The sequence below is a fragment of the Phyllosticta citribraziliensis genome, assembly GCF_038025025.1.
Source record: "Phyllosticta citribraziliensis strain CPC 17464 chromosome Unknown J3D65scaffold_4, whole genome shotgun sequence".
Lineage (NCBI taxonomy): Eukaryota > Fungi > Ascomycota > Dothideomycetes > Botryosphaeriales > Phyllostictaceae > Phyllosticta > Phyllosticta citribraziliensis.
The window spans coordinates 255,227-276,864 of NW_027117341.1; the positions used below are offsets into that span (position 1 = coordinate 255,227).

The 21,638-nt window shown below is 55.3% G+C and overlaps 3 protein-coding genes across 3 annotated transcripts; 2 read left to right on the plus strand and 1 right to left on the minus strand.

Moving 5' to 3' along the window:
* Window positions 1–1,030: 1,030 nt before the first annotated feature.
* J3D65DRAFT_618331 (uncharacterized protein) lies at window positions 1,031–11,493 on the minus strand. The gene has a single exon (XM_066799639.1). The coding sequence runs from the start codon at window positions 11,246–11,248 to the stop codon at window positions 1,343–1,345; it is 9,906 nt and encodes a 3,301-aa protein (XP_066656618.1). The 5' UTR covers window positions 11,249–11,493; the 3' UTR covers window positions 1,031–1,342.
* Window positions 11,483–14,484, plus strand: J3D65DRAFT_618332 (organic solute transporter Ostalpha-domain-containing protein). Its single transcript, XM_066799640.1, has 7 exons — window positions 11,483–11,821; window positions 11,875–11,892; window positions 11,955–12,008; window positions 12,060–12,147; window positions 12,197–13,228; window positions 13,279–13,682; window positions 13,779–14,484. The coding sequence occupies exons 1-7, from the start codon at window positions 11,718–11,720 to the stop codon at window positions 14,110–14,112; spliced, it is 2,034 nt and encodes a 677-aa protein (XP_066656619.1). The 5' UTR covers window positions 11,483–11,717; the 3' UTR covers window positions 14,113–14,484.
* A 3,870-nt stretch (window positions 14,485–18,354) lies between these two features.
* On the plus strand, window positions 18,355–20,703 carry J3D65DRAFT_276762 (uncharacterized protein). Its single transcript, XM_066795021.1, has 2 exons — window positions 18,355–18,619; window positions 18,671–20,703. The coding sequence occupies exons 1-2, from the start codon at window positions 18,499–18,501 to the stop codon at window positions 20,590–20,592; spliced, it is 2,043 nt and encodes a 680-aa protein (XP_066656620.1). The 5' UTR covers window positions 18,355–18,498; the 3' UTR covers window positions 20,593–20,703.
* Window positions 20,704–21,638: the final 935 nt, after the last annotated feature.

The window sequence follows — 21,638 nt, forward strand, 5'->3', positions numbered from 1 at the left end:
CGAGGTGCTTGTCTGCCTGCCTGCCTGTGCCTGGCCGCGCAACTATGTCAATATGTATACATAGATATACAGATATTTTGGTGTTGCTCAGCCATCCGTCCAGCCAGCCAGCCAGCCAGCCAGCCAATACTGTATGTACATTACTAATGCCACATCCTGCCGCACCACACACACACAGTGCCTTGCCGTAGCGTCATGAGAGGAGGCAGTATACGTGCGTGCGCGTGGGGAAGCCAAAACCAATCGGAACTCCCAAACTAACCTACCTACCTACCTGCCTGCCTGCCTACCTGCCTGCCTGCCCTGTATCTATCTATAACCGTCTATTCTATGCAGTCCCCATCTCCCTCTGCCTCTCCCTCTCCCTTGCCCCTACCCCTACCCCCCCACATCCTTCCCCATGCGTGTGTCGTCCAGTCAGTCAATTGTTTCAGATGATCGAGCCGGGTAGCTAGCTCCATTGCTTGTCGTTCCCGTCCCATCTCCTCACGCACACACGCCCGCGCACGCTTGATCGACGGCCAAGCCAAGGTGTAATCTTAGACACGGTGGGCTGACTGACTGACTGACTGACGACGGTGGCATGGCTGGCGGGTGGGCACAACAAGCACGGCTCGGCGCAGCGCCGCCAGCGGCGGTATGCGCTCCGAGTGGGCGGCGCTGCTTTCGCTGCTGCTATTGCTGGGGCAGGGCAGCAAGCATGTCCGTCCATCAGTCAGCCAGTGGGTAGATGAGTCAGTGAACGATGCGATGGGATGGGATGCCATGTGCCTGGAGAAGAGATAGTCGTATCTCGGGTCTAGACGAAGATGAGTCGGACTCGGGCCGCGGATGCTGCACTCTACGCCTATTCACTCTCCACCGACGCAAAATAGACAGACGCACATGACTGGCCCGGCTCTGATGCATGAACAGAGGGGAGGGATGGAAGGAAGAGTCAGTCAGTGCGGGCGGGAGAGCGAGCTGCGGTATGTCTTGCTGGTGGACGGGATACAGCACAGCTCTTCTATATGCAGTGAAACAGTGTCTACGATGGTATGCTTAGAATTGGTAATGGAGAATTGTTGTTGGAGAAGATGGAAACAGTGAAGGGAAAAACTAATGCTACGTACATGCATGCTTGCTAAACCACGCGCGCGCTTTCTCTGTACTGTACAGGAATATCCACAATGTTTTTTGCTGGGCCTTTTGCCATGCCGTACGCTCCAGGAATGCAGTCCAGTAAAAGGAAACAACCAAAAGCACGCCTCTCATTTTGTTTCCGTCCTCCTCCTCCTTGTCCACGCACAACCAGCCCGCACGACACCTCTCGTCGCTCACCCACGCACCGACCGCACGCGACCTACGTACTCCCCAGAATCCGCGCATACGCATCCTCGACCTCCTTGACAATCTCGAGCAGTGTAACAATGACAATCTGGTGCGTGACGTTGGGCAGGCGGTCGCGGTGCAGGCCGATCCACTCGAGCGGCGGCGTCGCCTCGCCCATGTCGCGCAGCTGCGGCGTCTCGATGACGGGCGTCTCCAGCGCCGTGTACTCGTATCGCGACTGCGGCACGTTGACCACGGCCGTGATCTTGTTGCTGTCGGCCGACGAGGGCGACGCTGGCGTGCTGTCCTCGGGCCCGCCGGGCGCCTTGGTGGGCGAGTCGTTCGCGCCGCTCGAGACGGCTAGGGGCGAGGGCATTTGCGGCGCGTTGGGGTCGGTGGGAGATTTGGCTGGGTCGGATAGGCCGCCGCCGGTGATCTTGACGGCGGATTCGGGCAGCGGCTTGCCGAGGCGGGTGGCGAGGGCGCGCGAGTGCGTGTTCCACATGTTGCGGATGAAGCTGATGCGTGAGTAGTTCCATCCCACGTCGACCTTGCCCTCGAACGAGCTCTTGAAGATGTAGTCGATGTGGTTGGAGCCTGACGCCTGCCACGTCTGCATGGCGGCGATGACCTTTGGCACCCTCAGAATGGTGCCGCCACGAGCAGCCCTCGCGTTGGCTACGACGTCTTCGACCGTTAGATCCGATACGGCCTGTGGACCTTTGTGGTTGATGCTGGCCAGGGCCACGCTGAGCTCCCCCAGTGTCATCCCGAGCCCGCTGTGGACCTTGAAGTCCTCCAGGCCAACGGCGAAGCGGGCCTGTACATCCGAAGCTGTGAGGAGCAGGATTTGGTGGTCAGAGAAGGTGCTTGGAAAGGCGCCGAAGCTGATGGAACTGAGGGTGACGACCACGTCCGTGTGGAGCGATATGGGTGTTTTGGCTTCCTGATCCTTGTCTTGCTTCGGTGGGGTCTCACTGTCGCTTCCCTCGGGCGGGGTCGATGGTGATGAGGAAGTTCTTCGGAGAAATCTCTCGATGTCTTTGATGGATTGCTTGTAAGCCGTCTGATTTTCCGAAATGAGGCGATCAAAGGCTTGGCTCAAGGCGATTGCCTGCGCCGCGCTAGTGGTCGTGATGAAGGCTTGCACCTTGTCTCCCTCAAGCATGACGACGAGGCGGTCCCTCGCTCCTATGTGAGGACCTCGAACATTGTACATGAGGAAGTTGAAGGTGGTAACGTCAGCCACCGCAAAGGGTTGGTAGTCGAACGACGTCTTGAGAGAAAGCCTTTCAAACCCAAGTGACGCCTGGATGTGAGGTGACCTGCGAACACCTTCTCCGCGAGATGGCCAGCTAATTGAAGTGCGCACCTTAGAGTCCAGCAACTCGACAAACCCGCTCGTCCGACCGATGCTATCGATGCTGATTCTTTCCATACCGATGCACAGGTTCTCCTCCCAGTCAGACGTCTTCTTAGACGAAGCCCACAAGTTGACAATCTTGAAAGACGGCTTGCCAATGGCCTGTCCCAGGTCGAGGTCGACGGCCAGCTCTTCGATAGAGACGGTGGCATTCCATGGAAAAGCTGCTGCCGCAGTGACTTGTTCGTAGCGCTGGACCAGATACTCCTGTGGTCCCTCATTCGGAGCCGGACTTGCAGGCTTGGACGCCCGGCGCACTTCTGGCGGTATCCAGATCTCGCGGAAGAGCAAAAAGTCTTGCAGTTGTCTTGCATTGATATGGGTTCGCATGGGATCAATCTTGAGAATGGCAGATATGCCGCTGGTGCCGCTGAGGTGCTTGCTGTTCATGACTGACAGAACAACCCGATTCACGTCAAAGCTGAACGTGGACTCTCGGGAGTACACATGCTGGACTGAGGCCTGGAGATGGTCGAACGTGGCCGAAACGGCGAAGAAGTGCCCCTGCTCAGTGGACTTGATGCTGTTGATGGTAAGGTAGATGTCCTCAAACCGTGCTGTCGCTGCAACTCTTGCGATCGGTTGACAACTCAGACTGAATTCCTGCTTGCAAATGCGCAGACCCAAGTTCAGACGAGTCTTTCCAAGAATGGCACTGGGATCGGCCGTGATGAGATTCTCTTCTTCGAGGAACTTTTGCGGGTGTTTAGGCTCCGTGGGCTTCCTGGGTCGCTTGGGAACATTGTCATCTTTGTGCTGGACGACTTCTTTGACGCTGTTGGAGATATCCATAATCAGAGGGACCACGCTTGGGTGCAGCATGTTAGTCGATGCGTCCACCTTGAGCTCGGCATTCAACGACGGGTCGGTCGAATCGTCTCGGTATTCAACCTTGAGAGTGACACCCGGGGCACGGAGAGTTGTCGAAGTGTTGGAGCCCTCGTTGGAAAATTGCCCATACCTTCCCGAACGCCCTGCACCTGCCCCAGTGATTCGAGGGGCCGCAGACGTTACGGGAGCTTGTCCTTGTAGAGTGACAACAGCGCCTGCAAAGTCTGCATCAACAAGGAGAGACGAGAGGCGCTTGTTGCCAATCAACTTTTTGGCAGACTGACTTTCACCCTGGCCATCAGTGCTCGTTATGTTCGCAGCTGCCGTATGCCATGATTCAGTTGCGGCGTGCACCTTTTGACCAGCCAGCGAGATTGACTCCTCGAGGATGGAGGCTGGCAAGATGAACTTGGAGTCCAAACGAAGATCCAGAGATTTTCCAGCAGCGTTGAAAGCGAAGCGCCTCTCAGTGCTCGACGAGATGTACGACACGTTGAACACGACCTCAGGAAGCAAGGCAGAGTTGGCCGACCGAATGCTCTTGCTTTGGTTGGTCGGAACCATTTGCAACTGCATGTCTTCAATCGACAGTCGAGCAGTCTCCTCACTGCGGGTAGCAAGCTCAATCCTCTTGAACGAAAGAACCAAGTCGTTTCTTTCGCGTCCAGGATAAGCCGAAACCGAGCTGCCCACAATCCAGCTGATCTGAATATCTGAGAGCTCCAGGGACGCGGCAGTGGTGAACAAGCCGCTCGCGGCCATCTGGTCCACCTCTTCAGTGTCATTCCCATCTCCCAGAGTTTTGTGAGAGGGCCGTCTTCTTGGCTGACGCAACTTGCGCAGATATCGTCTCTCACGGGACAGATCCAGACCCTTAATCCGCTCCTGCAAGTGATTCATGACCTCGACAGCCGCCGAGGCAGTGTCGGCAAAGATGTTGACCTCAAGGCCAGTGCTGCGGACACGGTAGTTGCGTTTGGGAATTTTCCAGGTTCCGCTTTGTAGGGTGCCACGCAGCTCCAGGCCAAAGAACAGGTTGCCACAGTCCTTGATGTTGTCACCGTCGCTCAACTGGCAAGACAAACTGATGTGAGGAAGTAGAGCGGAAAACTCAGGCAGCGGGAGAAGCTGGTTGTCTGGCCCAAGGTTGGTTGCCTTTACCTGTATTCGATTCATCTCAAAAGCAATTGTGGCATTTGATGAGTCTGGGAGCTTGGTCGGAGCTCTCGCCAGGATACCAATGCCAGCCATTACAAAGTTGGCATCAAAAGCAACAGGCATGTCCTCCTTTTCTTCGAGAGCAGGTGCTTTCTCCGGCTTTGACTGCGGCAAGGCTTCTTTTGCATTGGTCTGAAGCACTTCAATATCGTCCTTGATGGTGTTCAAGACGTTCATGACCTCCGGCTCGTTGATTGCAAGGAGCAGACCATGTACTGCAGATGCTTCGATAATGAAAGTGTCCATGATGCAGTTGAACCCGATTTTCAGACCCGTCCGCGAGTGGACCATCGTCAAGGTGCCGTTTTGAAGTGGCAAGGTGAAGGCAGCAACAATTTGAGACTGTCGCTTCTTGTGGTTATGCAAGCAGTGGCTTTGCCGGTCGACATCAAAGTTTACTGTCAAAGTTGGGTCCTTGTCAAAGAGTGGAGCAATAGAGACTCTTCCAATCTTTCCGGAGATGACGTAGCTCAGAGACTGCAGCAAAGCGATCTCTATCCGGTAAGAGTCCATGAGAAGGGCAACCGTAATGTTTGGCAGTATCGCGGTGTCCTTCTTCTCCGGAGTTCGTGGAGACTCCACTTTGGTTGTCTTGAAGCTTTCGACTTGTCCTGCAAAGTATGCCACCTCGTCGCAAATAACTGAGTTGGCAACCTCGAGGATTTCGAGAACATCTTCGACGACTTTGATGCTGAGTTCACCGCTCTTGCCGATGATCAACCATCCTTCAGGAGTCGTTTGCCTCCAGTCGGCGTCGTCGTGGGATACAAAGATACTTGGACTGACGACCTGTATTCTCATGAGCAGCCTACCCCGTGAGCGAAGCTCGGATCCACCAGCATTTGAATGCACAAGGGCGCTGACGCTCACCCCCTCCTTCATCGCGGTCTTGTCTGTGCCAACAACGGATATTTTCATCCCGTTGATTGTCGACTGGTATCGCAGGTTGATGGTGTCGATAGTAATACTTCCGGTGTCTGTAGCAAAAACGACCTGAAATTTGTGTGCCACTGGCGTGTCTTCGAAGTGGGGTGAAATATCGAGTGCATCATTTTTGTCGGCCCTGCGTGCCTGAGGTGCATTGGACTGGAACAAGCGAAGGACATTTTCCACGAGTGCGCAAATCTCCCAGCTGATCTTGATTGCAACATTCTTGGTGCTGACTTCTACCACACTTGATCTCTGCGCCTCGTGAAGCATGAGTCCAGTTGGCGGAGCGGGAGGGGAGAGAGCAACATCAATCGACAATAGCTGGAAGAGGACATCGCTTTGTTCAGGGCCAGGATCAACAATAAGCCGTATGGCCCCAGTCCGGAAAGATGCATCTATCCGCATGGGCTTCTTCTCTTGAGCATCTGAAAAGTCAGGTGTGGAGCCGTAAAGTTCTCGCATTGCAAGGCTCTTTCTGACGTGTGCCAGGTCCCATGTTCGCCACTGATCCCAGGCTTCAATGACGCAGTTTTCGGCGTCTGGAGGACACATTGAGTGACCACGCATGCATCTGTCAATTATGTCTTGCCGCACCTCCGACGACAAGCTGTCGTAAATATAGTGGAGGCGAGATATGATCTTCCAAGAGTCGTGATTTCTCAAATGCGAATTGGCAGCGCGTATGGCGTAAGAGGGTCTTGTGATGAACGCGGGATCGGGAATGTCTTTTCCAGCCAATGTCAGAGCGTAAGCCAGATATCTCAATCTTCTTTGGCTCTTCGCGACGAGTTCTGCAAACTTGGTGCCAATCTCATCTGCAAGAAGAGCGGTTCGGTGAATGAGGGACGCGAGGTACTGGACGTGCTTGCTCGAGGTTGCAATATCCATGTCTTTGAAACGAACGTTGACCGAAGCCGATCTGCCAGCAACAAGCCACACCAGCAACTCGGTCAACTCTGCTGAGACGGCGACATCGTTTCCTGTGCGGCCCGTATGCTTCTCTCGCGCCGAAACGCTCACCGACTTGAGTGTGGTGTGCAACGACAGGGTACTCTTGTCATCCTCTTGCTTGGGCCACTTCTTGTCCCTGACTGAAACAGCGAGGTGGTCGAGGACCAAGTCGTACTGATCCTTGCCAGTATGCATCTTTTCTCCGTTCAGTGGAGGAATGTTGCTCACGAATCTGAGTTGAAACGATGGCAGCCGAAGGTTACATTCGGTAGATGAACCTTTGCCGTCTATCAATTTCTGCAGATCCATGATTTTGCCCATGATGGTCATTTGAAAATCGTCCAGAATGTCGCGAGGGTGTCGAGGTTGCAAAACGTCGATCAGATTTACCACTGTCGAGACCGCATTCGGAGTAATCAGAGCCCGTATGCCAGGCTCGAAGCTGACCAGGAAACTTGTGTGTGAAAAGTTTTCGTCATACGTCTTGTTGGAGACGTCGTTGAAGACCACGGCATTTTTCGAGTGCGTGCCCCAATGGGGCGGCCTTTGGGGAAATTCCGGAACCTCCGAGGTATCAAAATCTACACCGTGCAGTGGGAAATAGGGTGTCTCCAAAGAGCTCGCAAGGGCTATCGAGGGTTTCAAAGGTGCAAAGTAATCCCTGCCTTCTGTCAGAGACATTGGAGTTGCGTATGGACTGGTCAATCTTCGCTCTGGTATCGATGGTCTTGTCATGTTGCTGTCCCCGCTCAGATTTCTCCGATGGTTCCCTGAGTTGGGTCTTTGAGCTGCTTCAATGCTCTGTTTGAGGGAACTCTTTGATGCCATTCGCCGCAGATTTTCCATTCCCGACTGAGGTTTAGCGAACGATCCTTGCCGAATGGATGCTGTTGAAATTGACAACTTGGAAGGCCCACTGCGAGTAGACGACTCGGTCGAGATACTGCCATGTCGAATAGTGGAGCTGCCGTTCAGGGGTGCTGGCGGAAACGGGGATGGCATTGCTGGAGGATCGACTCTCAGGGCTGGATTCGGCCGCTCAAAGCTCTCCATGTCATCGAGGAGCAGCCATTGAGCCCTGTGGGTTCTCAGGTCGCTCTCTTTCACGTGTGCCTGCTGGGCTCGGCGATCATCTGTGAAGTGGAGTTTTCGCTTGAGCATGCTCATTCGGATGTCAGTCTGCAAGTAAGCTTGCGGCTCCACTTTGGCTGTCCCGCTGCGATTTCGTTGACGGGAAGATGTCCTGGAATCAACACATGCAATGACCAAGTTGGGAATGAGGACATTCAGCCTCTGAGAAAAGGTCGAGCGCGCCCAGTCGTTGAAGTCCACGCTGATGGGATCTGCGCGGATGAGGAAGGCTTCCTGGGCAACGTGCAACCACACACTGACGGCATTGGTCTTGACCCTGAAGAAGTTGACGTCGTGGATGATGGCGGAATTGACCAACGGAAGGGCGTTCTCGTCGTCGTCTAGACAGAATGCGAAACAGCGTCCAAAGCCCGCGAACTTATCAAACAGCATCGCAGAGCATTCGCCGGTGACAGATCCGATGTTGAATTCCCATCCACAAAGATAGCTCGGCTCCGCCGGGGGCAAGCCAAAGGTGTGGTGCCCATGAAGTTTGATCATGCTCACGTAAAGCTGCGTCTGGCTGTTGTCCACACCAGTACCCTCTTTTTCGTTTGTAACTCCCAATGACGCGCTCAGAGGGCTGAAGTCCATGGCGAGATCCATGTAGTAGTTGGTAACACGAAGATCCTGATGAAAGAATGGTACGTCCACACGAATGTGATCTTCCGCGGTGTACAAGTTTGCCGGAAGCAGGACACTCGAATCATTTGCCTCGATTGACAAAATCACATCGAGATCGTTCGACTTGCTTGCAGCTTGTTCAGCAGAATTGACGGGAGGGGCTTCCGCGCCATTGCTCTGAGGCAGTTCTCGAAATTCCTCGAGGGTCTTGAAGTGCATGTCTTCGCCAAAGTAGTTATCTTTGAACGTCATGAAATGTTTTATCAGGAACCCGTACATAGTGAGCACGAGAGAAGAACCGCGGACATCCAGATGAAGTCTGTCGGTCAGCCCAAGAGCCGTCTCGGAAAAGTAATCGTAGCTTCCTAGGACGGTGAGTTCCTTGAGATCAGCCAAATGCTTGTCCTTGAGAAAGGAGGCAGCGGTGTTTCCGGGGGGCAGCGAGAGGTCAAGGCTGATTTCATCTCCTCGAGCGTCGAAGGTGATGCAGTTCTCTATCGGCTGAAATTTCTCCAGTGGAATGCCCAAATGAACTCCAAGATTCTTCCCATGGAACAAAATGAAGTGATTGTCTTCCAGGTCGGCGGGGTTATTGATGATGTTTGAATCGTTCGTGTTCAAATACAGCCTGAGGTTCTGAAAGTCCAAGTTCAAGAAATACTTGAAGGGCGTAAAGGTGTAGTACTCGGACGGAGTTCCAGAACCCCAATCGTTGATCAGGTCTGTAATCAGGAACATGTGATCTCGCAGAAGAAATAGGTCCATGTCGTTGAACCTCATGTTGAAGCCCCACTGACGCAAAGCGTTCCATTTTAGCGGGTTGGACAAGTTGCAATCCATCTCAACCGCGCCAGATTTCCAAAGAAGGTCGTGATTCACACTCGAGAAGCTTTCTGTGCCACGCAAATCGACATCCAGACTATTAGTGAAGCCTTGCGGACCGGCAACCATGTCCATGATGTAGTTCACAGTTGAGTTGGCCTCGACGACAATGTCGAGCCAGCCAAACGGCCGCACGTTTTGGGCCGTCGAACCGGCGTCGCGGTTTGCAGCCCTCGAGTATTTTTTTCGACTCTTGGTACGGCCGTTGGCACTGGAAGCATTTCTGCTGTTCCCGGCGACTGTGTGCGCACGTCCTTTCCATTTCCAGTCCTTTGATTGTTCTCGAAGCGGGATGCGCAGAACACATTGCTCTTCCAAGCTGACAAAAATCTTGAAAACGGTAGCCACGCGAGTATCACCTGGAGCGAGAGGCTTTGCAGGCATCGAGTCTGTAAACAGCGCTGGGAAAAAATAATTTTGCAGGATGACGCGATGCCGGTCAGCCCAGGGACCGTAGTGCAACATGGCTTCGTAGACGTGCAAATCAAGGCCGTATTCTGGTGGAAGACTGCCATTGATATCTAAGGTATTGAAGCTGGCCTGACGTTCAAAATCGGTGGAAAGCTTTGGCACAACTCCCGGCACATCCCAGTAGAGACTCATGCTGAGACGGCTGCAGTCTGCAATCAAAGAGAATTTTGCATATTCAACACCGTCCCATTCATCATGCTCGTTGTGATTATCATCATCCAGGTATCTCGTTAATCCTTGCCAACGACCCTGACCCAGGAATGGAGGCTGAGCGGTCGGTGCCCTGTTTTTTGTAGGCTTCCGAGAGTTTGCGAGGGAATCCTGTGATGAGTTGAAATGATAGAATAGATTCTGGACGGGAGTAAAGGCTCGTCTCCAAAGCGAGGTTCGTCTCTCCTTCTTCGAAATGCCTGGTATGGCGTCGTCCTGGCCATGGCGCTTCAAACGGGCCGCCGTGGCCAGTTGAGGGTTCTTGTAGTCGGGGTTCGGCTTCATGTGGACCGTGGGTTTGTCAAAGTCAAGATTGAAGACTTGCTTGTACAAGTCCAGGGGTCCAGCATGTGCAGCCGTAATCTCTCCACTTGCCTTGTCACATTTTGCTACCAGCACAGAGGGGGTGCTCTCATTCCCCATCACAACCGCAGCCTTGTTGCAATCGATCCGAACGGGTAGCAGACGAAGAAACGAAGGAATCTCAGGAGGCTTTTTGGCCTCTCCTGCCTCTGAAGGCGACTTTGGTAGCTCACCATGGGCTGTGCCAACGCGCGATGTAGACTTTTGCTTGCTGCTGTTGGTATTGCGGCGATGCAGCACAGACTGGACCTTGTCCGAAAATGTAGTAGGCGCGTAGGTGCTTTGTTGGGAAACGGGCACGTCGCGACCAGGAGACGGGGTCGATTTGGCCGTACCGGTGGCACGGGTGAAGTTTTCGACGATGGAGTCGTAGGCAGGGGTGCGATTGTACAAAAAGGCCTCGACGCCGGAAACTTTGATCGAGATGCGGCACGGCAATTCCTTGATTTTCTGCTTCCCACCTTCTTCTGCCTTGGCTTCGCTGTGGCTTCGCTCTCGCGACGCGCTATCGTCGGTGCTCGATGTGTGCAGCTGTCCGGGCTTTGGGGTGACGCGGCCGCGGTCAAAAATCTCCGTCTGTTTGACCCTGCCGTACCAAAAGCGCCACGTCAGGTATCCGCCGTGGATGAGGATGGTCTGGTTGTGGCCATGATAGCGAATGTCCTTCCAGAACAGGCGGCCTCCAAGCAAAGATATTTGTAGCGACTCGATGTCGATGTATGCGCGGTACGTGTGCCATGTGTAGGCTCTAATGCCGTACGAGACGAGGGTCGCAAACAGGCGGTTGAAGTAGAAGAGGAAGAAGACGGTGAGGATGCCGCACACGAGACATTCAACGAGGAACTGCCAGAGAAGACCGCGGTGGGCGCCCAGCGGCTGCGAAGTGAGCTCGTTGTTCGCCATGGCGGAACGGGCTATTCCTGTGACGGGGCGGCGGCGTCGGAGGTCCTGCGATCATTGTGGGTACCAGCGACGGGGCCTAGCATCGGGCCAGGGCAGGTTGAGCGCCGTCAACATGAAGGTCGTGATGTTCTGCGGCGGAGGTGCTTGGCGGGAGCAAGGAGGGATGGATGTTCGGGAGCGGTCAGCAGGAGGGAACGCTGGCAGGCAGTGAACTGGACTGGACGTGGACCGTGATGACGACGCCCGTGCTCCGCGTCCGCCGGGGAGGGATCAACACAACGCCTGCATTCTCTCCGCTCGTTTGCACCTCCAACTCCACCCGTTCTCGCTTTTTTCCCTCGTTCTCCTCTGGCTAGCTCTGTCGCCCGCAGAGCTCGCTATTCCGCGAGACTTTCCTGGGCCACAGCGTCGCGGTCCGCGGCAGCTTCGTTTTCGAGCTCCCCGCCTCAACGAAACCGGGGTCCACACCATGGGGGAGCAGTCCAACGCCGGTGGCACGGGCGGCAGACTGGGCGACGTCGTGGTTATAGTCGCTGGCGTGGCCGGTCTCGTTGCTACCGTCTTGACCGTCGTGTAAGAGCTTGCTTCTTTGTCCTCGGTTCTTCTGCTAATCTCAAGCTTTCCAGGTCCATATGGCTGCAGTCGTAAGATATCCCAACAGCACGCGACCACTCAAACGGCGGTCAGGATGCTGACCCGAGCGCAGAAAAAACTACCGAAAACCGTTGCTGCAGAGATATGTAGTGCGCATACTCTTAATGTGCGTCGGTACAATCAGGACGTCCGAGTGCCATTGCTAAATCAACCATAGGGTCCCAATCTATTCTGCTGCCTCATGGGCCAGTCTGGTGTCTCTCAAGGCCGCTTTCTGGATAGATCCCTTCCGAGACGTCTACGAGGTTGGCCACTCACGCGTCGACGTCGAATCGGATGCTGATGCAAGTCTAGGCATTCACCATCTACACCTTCTTCCAGCTCCTCATCAACTTCATCGGTGGCGAGCGGGCCCTGATTATCCTCATGACAGGCCGCGCTCCTGTGCCCCATCTCTGGCCGCTGAACTACATTCTGCCCAGGGTTGACATCTCGGATCCGCATACCTTTCTCGCCATCAAGCGTGGGATTCTGCAGTACACATGGCTGAAGCCTATTCTGGCCATTGCAACAATCATAATGAAAGCCACGGACACATACCAGGAAGGCTATATTGGAATCACGTCCGGTTACTTTTGGAGTGGCTTGATTTATAACATCAGCATTACTGTGAGTTTGTACGCCTTGGCCATGTTCTGGGTGTGCATGTCACAAGACCTCAAGCCTTTCCGACCCATGCCCAAATTTCTGTGTATCAAGGGAATCATCTTTGCGTCCTACTGGCAAGGCTTCTTCCTTTCCATCTTGGTCTGGTTGGGCGCCATTCCAGATGATGTGCCTGGTTATACTCCCGACAACCTCGCTGCCTCGATTCAAGATGCCCTCATCTGCTTCGAAATGCCTGCATTTGCGATTGCTCACTGGTATGCATTCTCGTGGCACGATTATGCCGACGTCACCATTTCTGCTGCGCGCATGCCTGTCAAGTACGCCCTGCGAGATGCGTTTGGCCCTATGGATCTCATCCAGGATACAAAGGATACATTTGCTGGCAAAAAGTACGAGTACCGATACTTTGATGCGCACGACAATGTCCTTGCCCATGAAGACTCCCACTCCCGTGCGGCTCGAATGATGCAGGGCATGCGCTATGAGAGGGGTGGCAAAGGCAAGTATTGGATACCCAGGCCAAAATCGGAGCGCACGCCTCTACTCGGCGGCTTTGTTTCCTCTAGCAGAGCAAGAGCAATGAGTCCAGGAGCGCATCGAGCACTTGACGCAGCCAAATATGGCTCGGCAGAGGATGACATGGAAGACCCTCAGCTGAGCCCCGAAGACGAGCAACTCTTTACCAACGCCAGGGCTCTCGAGTTTGGCGACTGGAATGTGAGTGGTGATCACATTGTCGTTTGGAAAGACTGCTGACCGCGCCACAGTATCCGGTCATCACCGCACACTATGCATCACGTGAAGACCGCCTCTACAGAGAACCCGTCATGATTACTGCGTCGACCAACAGAAATCTGATCCAGCCCACCCGCGAGAATCGGAAGCGTCGCAGGAGCCAACTCCAGCATCTCCAGCAGTCCGTCGACAAGGGCAAGCACCGCGGTAGTACCAGCAGCCACGGCAGCGAGCCTCCAAGCGCAAAGTCTCACAAATCCATGGCCAGCCCACTGCTCCGCCGCGACACCACGTCTTCCTCTGGATCGTCCAAATCAGACCGCAGCCAGCTTGTCGACCTGGTCGTGGAGGATCACGAGGCTGAGGAGGTTGAGCGCGTGCGAGCCCGCAAGGAAGGCGGGCCGGGCTGGAATCAGGCGGAGCCAAAGCATTTTGTGTAAGTTGTTGCCCATGGCTTGCCCGCCGCTCCTTTGCATCCAGAAGGAGTCGCGTCATTCCTGCTCGTCGATCCTCTGGCTAACAGGAATCCTAGGCGGACTTACCCGCCCGCTGGTCCCACCGAGGAAGTGCGCGAGGGCTTCGACCCAGACCATCCCGAGCCCGACCAGCCCGAGCACGAACACAATCTCGACGCTCCTTTCACCGTGGGCGAAGACGACCCGCAACCCCCCACCCCGACGCAGGATGAGCGTCCCATCGTCTCTGAAGACGCCAGACATTGGCAGCGCAGAGAGTATGGCGGCAGCGGGGATGAGGATGAAGGCAGCGATGCTGGCAAAGGTGACAGCGTCATGGGAGCTGAGAACGGCGCCATCAAATATGGCAGCTTCAGGGAGGAGAGGAGCGTGTGGGAGCGGGAGGATTAATCACCACAGCACGGCGAGACATGAAGGCGGCACTTGAGATTGACGAACAATAGAGGCTGGAGCGGCGCTGGATCGGTTCTTATTTCCTTTCCCTTTCCTATTTCCCCCTCTCTCCCCACTGCGCGCTGGTGGAGGGTCCGGGGTCGGCGGCCGTCTCATCATCTTTCTCTTTCCCTTCCTCTATTCCTCTATCTTCCCTTTGTTCTCTTTCATTGTTGTCGTTTTTCTTGTCTCCTTGCAAATCAGCTCGGGACGCATTTAGCGCAGGCGTTGGCGGAAGAGGCTTGCTTGGTTCAGGCTCTCTCTCTCTCACACACACACACACACGATATACATACACATCAGATCGATCAATCCATATACATATGATCATATCCGGACGCCGCGAGCGACGTGGAGGGCAGATGGAGCGTGGTCAGTGCAGGGAAGTAAAGTCAAGTCATGAATGAGCAGTAGGAAACATTCTCCGTCCTGATTTTTGCGGTTGCCCTGTAGACGCATTTCGCCTTTCGCCTTTCGCCTTTCGGCCAACGCAAGGTACTGCAACTGCTGCCATGTAAGATTTCATTGAGCCTGATTGGGCATTCTGTCGGCGACTGGTGAATGCGCACTTTGGCGTTGTTGCGAACTGAATGTGATTATATATACTCGGTGTGCGCCGGCCACGGATGGAACTCCTTTTCGCGCCCGTCTGCGCGCTGCCAGGGAGACAGAACAGACTGACAGCTGGCACCGCCTTCCAAAACAGCGCTGGAGACAGGCGTCCCGCAGCCTACAACGCAGAAGCGAAAAGGTTCATGCGCTGCAACAGCGTGCCAATTGCCACGCGCGCTGAGTCGTCGCCGCTTCGCACGCGACTGTTGTGCGCGTCTCCAGCAGCCGTGGATACAACGGACAAACAGAATGAAAGAGAGCAGGCCGACGGCACCGGGGTCAAGCTGGCTGAGTGCATCTTGCCGTCTCTACTGACTGTGTCATTGCTGAACAGCGGCGCGCGCGCCGTCTGACTAAGTAGAACAAGCAGAGAGCCACCTGCAGCCAGCCAAGCTGTGCGCAGACTCGCTCGTTCAGATGAGGCTGTTTGGCGTAGGTTGTTTGGGCCGCCGGGATCTACCCTTCTGGCTGCTGCGGACAGGGGGGGCGGGCTTGTTGCGAGATGAAGGGAGGGGCGTGCGTGCGAGGATGGTGGGTTGGCATGGATGGGTTGTGATGGGGGTCTGGTGGGTGGGTGGAGTAGGGTAGAGTAGGGCTGGCGGACGAGGACAGGGGTAGGGGTAGGGAGCAGTACATATGCATGCAGTGCTGTTGTTGTGCCATTGTTGTGCCATTGTTGTGCCATTGTTGTGCTTGTCAGTGGAATGAGTGAGTGGGCGAGTAGTTGGAGTTGTCGAAGCAGTCGGTGGTGGATATTGTGTTGGATGCAGGTGCGTGCGTGCTTGAGTGCCTTGCGCCCCTCATCTACTTAGGCATTCGTGCAGCGAGGCGCGTGCCTGTGTCTTAGAGTATAAGCTACACCAAGACAGTCGTTCTAATTTCGCCGCGCTTGGTGATCGACTGAGTGGCTGTCGCCGCAAGTCTTGTTCGCACGGAACGAGAGAGAGCAGCGTAGTCGTTCCGGCTCATGGCACAGATGTTGAGAAGGCAGTCTTGTCGAGTTGAGCTCCGGGCGCCCCGTTTGTTGGAGGAAGTGGCTGTATCCGCGCCGCGCCGCCGTGCTCGTCTGCCAGATTCGCGATACAAAGCGGTGGACCGCGCAAGCTGCTGGGCTGGCGACTTTAGCCGCTGGGGTATCTGAGCGAGCGAGCAAGCGAGTGAGTGAGTGATTTAGGCGCAATACAAGCTTACAAGCCATTGCGCCGCGTCGCTTGGGTTAAGATATTTCTTCTTCGGCTGCACACGCGACCGGCGCGATGTACTTCACAAGTGACGAGCTGGTAAGCGCCAAGTGTTGTCGTTGTTGTGCACCCCCAGGACCAACTGACCCGGGCGCAAGAAACGTTTTTAGGTGGCCGGACTGGGCTGGGCTGGGCTGACATGGGAAAGTTGGGTTCGCCGGTTGTGTGCATAGGGCGAAGACGTTGGCGCTCGAACGGTGAGGCGAGGCTGTGATGGTGCTAGTGGGAACTGGTCCTTGGCGATGACACAGTTGACGCGAATGGGTGATGCTGGAACGAGAAATGTGACTTAGAAGAGAGTTGGCTATTTGAAGTAGCGGACGCGCTAGCTCAGTTTTGCGCGCGAACTATACGGAGAAAGTCAGCACTTCTACACGCCTTGCAAGTGATATGATGGTCGAACATGCCGTCAACATACCACGGGTTGGAAGAATCAGGGACCTATACAAGTCAAAACGTTGTTGGGTAGGGCTGCTGTCGTAGGATGAAGACAACTTGACATGCCACCACTCGAGCGACGTGCAAATACCCGTGTTGTTCTGCATTTTGGGACAGACTCTGCCGCCAGGCGGAACTGTGCCTGGAGGCCGTTTTCCATGATCGGTTCCTGGCCCGCCCGTATAGTTCGTCCCGCCTCAAGCCGATCGACCCTGAGCGGAGTTGACTTGTCTCGCCCTGCGATCTGCGACTAGAGGTCGCCGATGACGTCTTTACCCGCATACTGTTTTACACAGCCCTCTTCGATCCAGCAACTTGCGTCGACGAGACCCTGTATTTTGAAAAGACCCTCGCCAGCTGTCGCCAACGCTTGGTCGTTGCTGACGACTACCCTCAGAACGTGATGATCGAGAATCGGACGCTGGCGGTGTTGGCTCTGAGCGGGACGCAGTGACTAGTCCAACTCAAACTCCTTCAAGCTTCGAGTTACCATCACAAAGGTAATTGTCCGTGCAAGACCGAGCGCGGCTGCTGGGTTGTGCTCCCATTCGCGGAGTCAGTGCGCGAATATCGAATCCTTGGACTTGATTTGCGCGAGACGTGAGCTTACTTTTTTGTTGACAATGCCATTTCAAGCCTCGCCATGTCGAGGAATATGATTTGGCCGAAGGCATGACAGAATGTCTTCCGGATGGGATCGGGTTGCATGCGTCGATCCGGTGGTAGCAATTTTCGCCCTATAGTTGTAATTTACCAAAGCTCGTGTGATCAACAATGGCATCAAATGGCACTATTTGGAAGTGCTTTGGCCGACTAGATGCTTCCAGAAGCGAAGACGAAAAAATCACCTTCGTTCGACACTTGAAATGACAGATGATGGAGAAGCGCATAGCATCATGAGTAGCGCCAAGGGCAGCATGAGAAGGGAGGTTGGGATGTTCGTTGGAGCTCTTCCTTGCGGCTGATGATCACCTATGACATGAATCGATCATCATGATGGAGCGACGAGGCCGGTTCTGGAATGGTGTGAAACCTTGGTGCCAGACTGCGACGGCGGCAGACGAAGATACGCGATCAAAACGTCAGAAAAACTTCGAGCTCGCTTCTGTAGCTGTGCGCTCTGAATAGCAGCCCAGCGGTTGGCCACGGCGAAAGCGTCATTGAGGATGGGGGTTTCATGAGCCCTCGGCAGCCTGGTTTCCCAACGTGGGCTGGGTGTGGGTCGTGACTATTTTTTGCTCGAGGGCGGAGAGACTGGGATGCGCGAAGAGGCCAAGGGTGGTAATTTCTGCGCAGAGGGTCTCGAATTCGGGCGGTATATGAGCTGACGCCCTACCGATGAGACGGAATTGATGAACGTAGATGGCGAAAAGGGACGACGGGCTTCCTGTTCCTGACGGCCGAGAGGACATGGCAATCAGCACGGCGAAATGATAGGGTAAAGGGGTACGGCTTGCTGACGACGGGCGTTCCCGCGCGCAGGAGAAGAGAGGTTGGTTTCTGATAGACGGCGAGGGCGCGAGGTTGACGAGACTGAGACTGGGTGCATGCCTCAGGCGCTAAAGTCGACCAATGACGTGCCGCCAGCCCACGACGACGACCACAGCTCAGAGAAAAGACAGCGTCGACAGCCCATCCACCGCAGCCACGTATCCATCTGCCTGCACTCTGGACGCTCACCACTCGCATCGAGCCCGGCGCCTGCCAATGGGCTGACTGACCAGCGGCTGGCCCGCCGCCGCCAATGGCTCCAGGAGTCGACATCAGCCTGCCGCGCTGTTTCGCATATCGAGTTGGCGCACCTCGAGTTTTGAAAAAGCCACGATGTCCCGGTCACGTACCTTACTCTCAGAAACCTAGTTTGCGACCGCTTCTCATACCATCTGCCGTACCCGGCTGGCCGGTTTTCTTCCTCCGTCTCTCCTTCATCGTCACCCTCCATCCTTAGCGTTGACTACTATCTTTGACCGTTTCTTCACTGCCTTTGTATCACCACCACCACTCCTTCCTTTCTTGTCGCTCCTTTACTGTGATGCCCTCTCAATAATCGGCAATGGGAGCTTATCACTCCGTCGAGGCAAACCATGCTACTGGATGGCTGGACTCTACCCCTCTGGGCTGCTGCGCACCCGGATACTGGGCGGATCGTGGAGAAGGATATCGGGAAAATGACCGTAAGATCAGCCTCATCGCTGACTGCGTTGCGCGGCGCTGACTTTTTCCAGGAAACTACAAGACACGCAGCGTTGTCTCTGAGCAGCCACGGTCGCACCGACAGTTGCGTCAGCAGGCCATGTCCAAGACTTCCTCAATGTACACCGACCGACCAACCACGAGAGACTCGTTGAGACACTGGGTCGGACGAAGAAATGTCGAGTCCAAGTACTGGGACGCCGAGTCTTTTACTGGCAGCATAAGGAAGCGACAATGGTCGAAAAGATCGTCCAAGTCAGCCAAATCACGACCTCAAATCTCCAATCCGACCGAATTTCGCCATGTCGATGGCACTTCCAATACAGCGGAACAAGCGACGCCACGGCGGCGGAACGCGAACTTTCGTCCGCTTCAGCTCTCCATTTACCAGCCTGACTTTCGCCTGTCGCCACTCCCAGACTTCACCAGGGACAGCTGGATTTTCATGCCCGACCTGCCACGTCCGGACAGGGCCTTTGGTCACGCTGACCAGGACGACGAAGCAGACGGCTCTCAATTTCTCGTCCGGCGAAAACCTGTGCGGTGTCAGAGTGTCGACGCGTTTGTCGATGCCATGGAGTTTGTTGGCGACAGTGATGACATGGACTACCCGGTCCCACGCTCAAACCTCAAGCGCACGAGTAGCTTGCCCGATACGAATCGCCTGACTATGGTCGACATGGGTTACACTGGACTATCTTCCCGCGCCGAGTCGCCGGTAGACACCTCAGGCCCCATGGCTGTTCCACGCACGCGTGCAGACGGGACAAATGGAAGCGTGTTCCGCAAATTCCAGTCTCGTCAAGGGTCACGCCCAAGCATCGAGCAGGCCATCGACGAACTCAACAACATTGTTGTGGAGGCTCGCGCTCAAAAGAATGGGCCGCTGTCTCCCTCTCAAGGCCACATTCCCGCTATCGCGCCTCACCTCAAGATGACCCATGTCCGATCAGAAACACTTTCCGACATTGGTTCCGCCTTCTCCACTCCATACTCTACAAAACACATGTCGTCGGAGTCAGATCTTCCCGTGCCAGACATTGACCTTGACATGGAGTACGAGGCCGTGTGTGCGAAAGCGGACGAAAAGGCGCGCCATGACATTTTAGTATCTTTCCCCCAGCCGCCCGGTGCAGCGGTAACTTCGAACAAATCAACGCGCTCTCGCCTTGCCGGATTTCTCCGCCGCAACCCAAAGGGAATGGCAGACTCGACCGCAACTCCCAGCCCAACAGAACCTCTCATTAGTTCCAACCTTCCGCGCGGCTCTCCGTTCTACAAGTGCGAAGATGCCACAAACATGACGTCATCAACCGCAACACCCAGAACAGTGTTTGGACCCAACACTTCCCGCTATACAGCCACTTCCTTTGGATCAACCTCGTCTGACACTTCCACTTTCGTCACCGTGACCGAGAGCGAGTCGGACGCCACATCGGCACGGTCCATGACGCCCGACACCGACCACACGACTGCTGGATCTGATAGCTCTGGCTCACCTCGCAGCATTCATGTCCCCGTTCGCCGCCTCGGCGTCGACACGGCTCTCCGCGACAGTCACGTGCGCAGCATGACAGCCAGCGTCGTGATGGACAACGCCAGCAAGTACTCGAGCAGTCGCAGCAACAGTAATCGCTCCGACCAAAGCCCCCGCCGCAAGCCCGTCGTCCAGTCCGCGGCTGCCGTAAAATACACGCCGTCCGCCGCGCCCTCGCATGCGGTTGACGACAGCGCCTTCATCGGCGTCGCCGTGAGCCAAGACGACGAGGATGACGATGTCGAAACCGTCCAGCGCTCCGAGCCGCCCATGGCGTACAGCACATTCGACCCACTCAAGAGCCACCCTCCTGTATCGCCCATGGAGCCCGACTACGGCTACGCGTACGGTTACGGCTACGGCTACGACTCTGAGGAGCCGCAACAACGAACAAGCGTCGTCGGACTTGCCTTCTAAGGCCCCCTCCCGACACCTCTATACGTGACCAAGGGGGCGTTTCTTGACGACGATGATGAAACTACCACGAACAATACTTCCTTCTTTCTCTCAAAGTCGTTTTTCTTAACTAATACCCTGTGCTCCTTGAAGGGGGCCTCTGTCCGTCTTTCGCTTGGCTCTCTCTCTCTCTCTCTCTTGCTTTTGTCGCCTCGACGTTTCGGTTGTGCTTCAGACATCCCATGCACCGCGTGGGCGGTTGGTTCATCAAAACGGCGCGGTGCGGTGCGGGGTCGGCGTGTGATGGGTCCTCTCACTCCACGCCACACCCCCTGGGCGGTTTCGTCATCTTTTTCGTGCGGGCGCAGAGTCGGATGTGTGTATGGGCGGAGTGGGGTTCAATCGGCGGGAGGGCTGGTAGGTTGGCGCGGGGGCTGGTGCGCTCCCTAGGTAGCTGATGACCGAGAGCGGCGTGTTACGTGCGTTTTACCCTTCTACAGTCTCTTCTTCTTTGCCCGCCTCGGCCTGCTGCCCGCTCTGCTAGGTGTCGCGCACGGTGGGGCGGTTTAGTGTGGTCGTTTGATCGCATGAATATAAAACTTTGTTGAGTCTTGTGTCTCTTGCGCAAACGCGAGTACGCAGATACGGATACGCCGGTGTCGTGTGGAGTGATGAGCTGCCGATGCGTCGTGCTGCTTTATTCATGTCTGCGTTTCCAAATTCGCACGCTTCCGCGGTTTAGAGGAGCCTCTGGAGTGTCCGCCGGCTAACGCAGCGGCTTTCTACTAGTTTGGCGAAGCTGGGAGAAGAAATTCCAATCTTATGGCGATCAGCTTCTGTCCACGGACAGTCTACAGGTGACTGGGGGTAGACGAACACAAGGCAAACTGCCGGTTTCCAGAACAATCACTTCGGGCTTTTGGGAAACATCGCAGACTACAAATACTGGCTCTAGCGCCAACTGCATTGGCGGTCGTATCTACTTCTTTACAGCACTCAGTCCATTTTTCCAAGCTCCGGGATCCAGCACGTTATGCGCAAGAAAAAGAGTCCTTCGAAGAGAGGCA

Excerpts from the sequence above, each read along its gene's own strand:
- J3D65DRAFT_618332 (XM_066799640.1), top strand. The coding sequence starts at position 11,718 with ATGGGGGAGCAGTCCAACGCCGGTGGCACGGGCGGCAGACTGGGCGAC. Across the intron at positions 12,009-12,059 it reads GTAGTGCGCATACTCTTAAT|GGTCCCAATCTATTCTGCTG; the intron begins GTGCGTCGGTAC and ends AATCAACCATAG. Across the intron at positions 12,148-12,196 it reads CCTTCCGAGACGTCTACGAG|GCATTCACCATCTACACCTT; the intron begins GTTGGCCACTCA and ends ATGCAAGTCTAG.
- J3D65DRAFT_276762 (XM_066795021.1), top strand. The coding sequence starts at position 18,499 with ATGGGAGCTTATCACTCCGTCGAGGCAAACCATGCTACTGGATGGCTG. Across the intron at positions 18,620-18,670 it reads AGGATATCGGGAAAATGACC|GAAACTACAAGACACGCAGC; the intron begins GTAAGATCAGCC and ends GACTTTTTCCAG.
- J3D65DRAFT_618331 (XM_066799639.1), bottom strand. The coding sequence starts at position 11,248 with ATGGCGAACAACGAGCTCACTTCGCAGCCGCTGGGCGCCCACCGCGGT.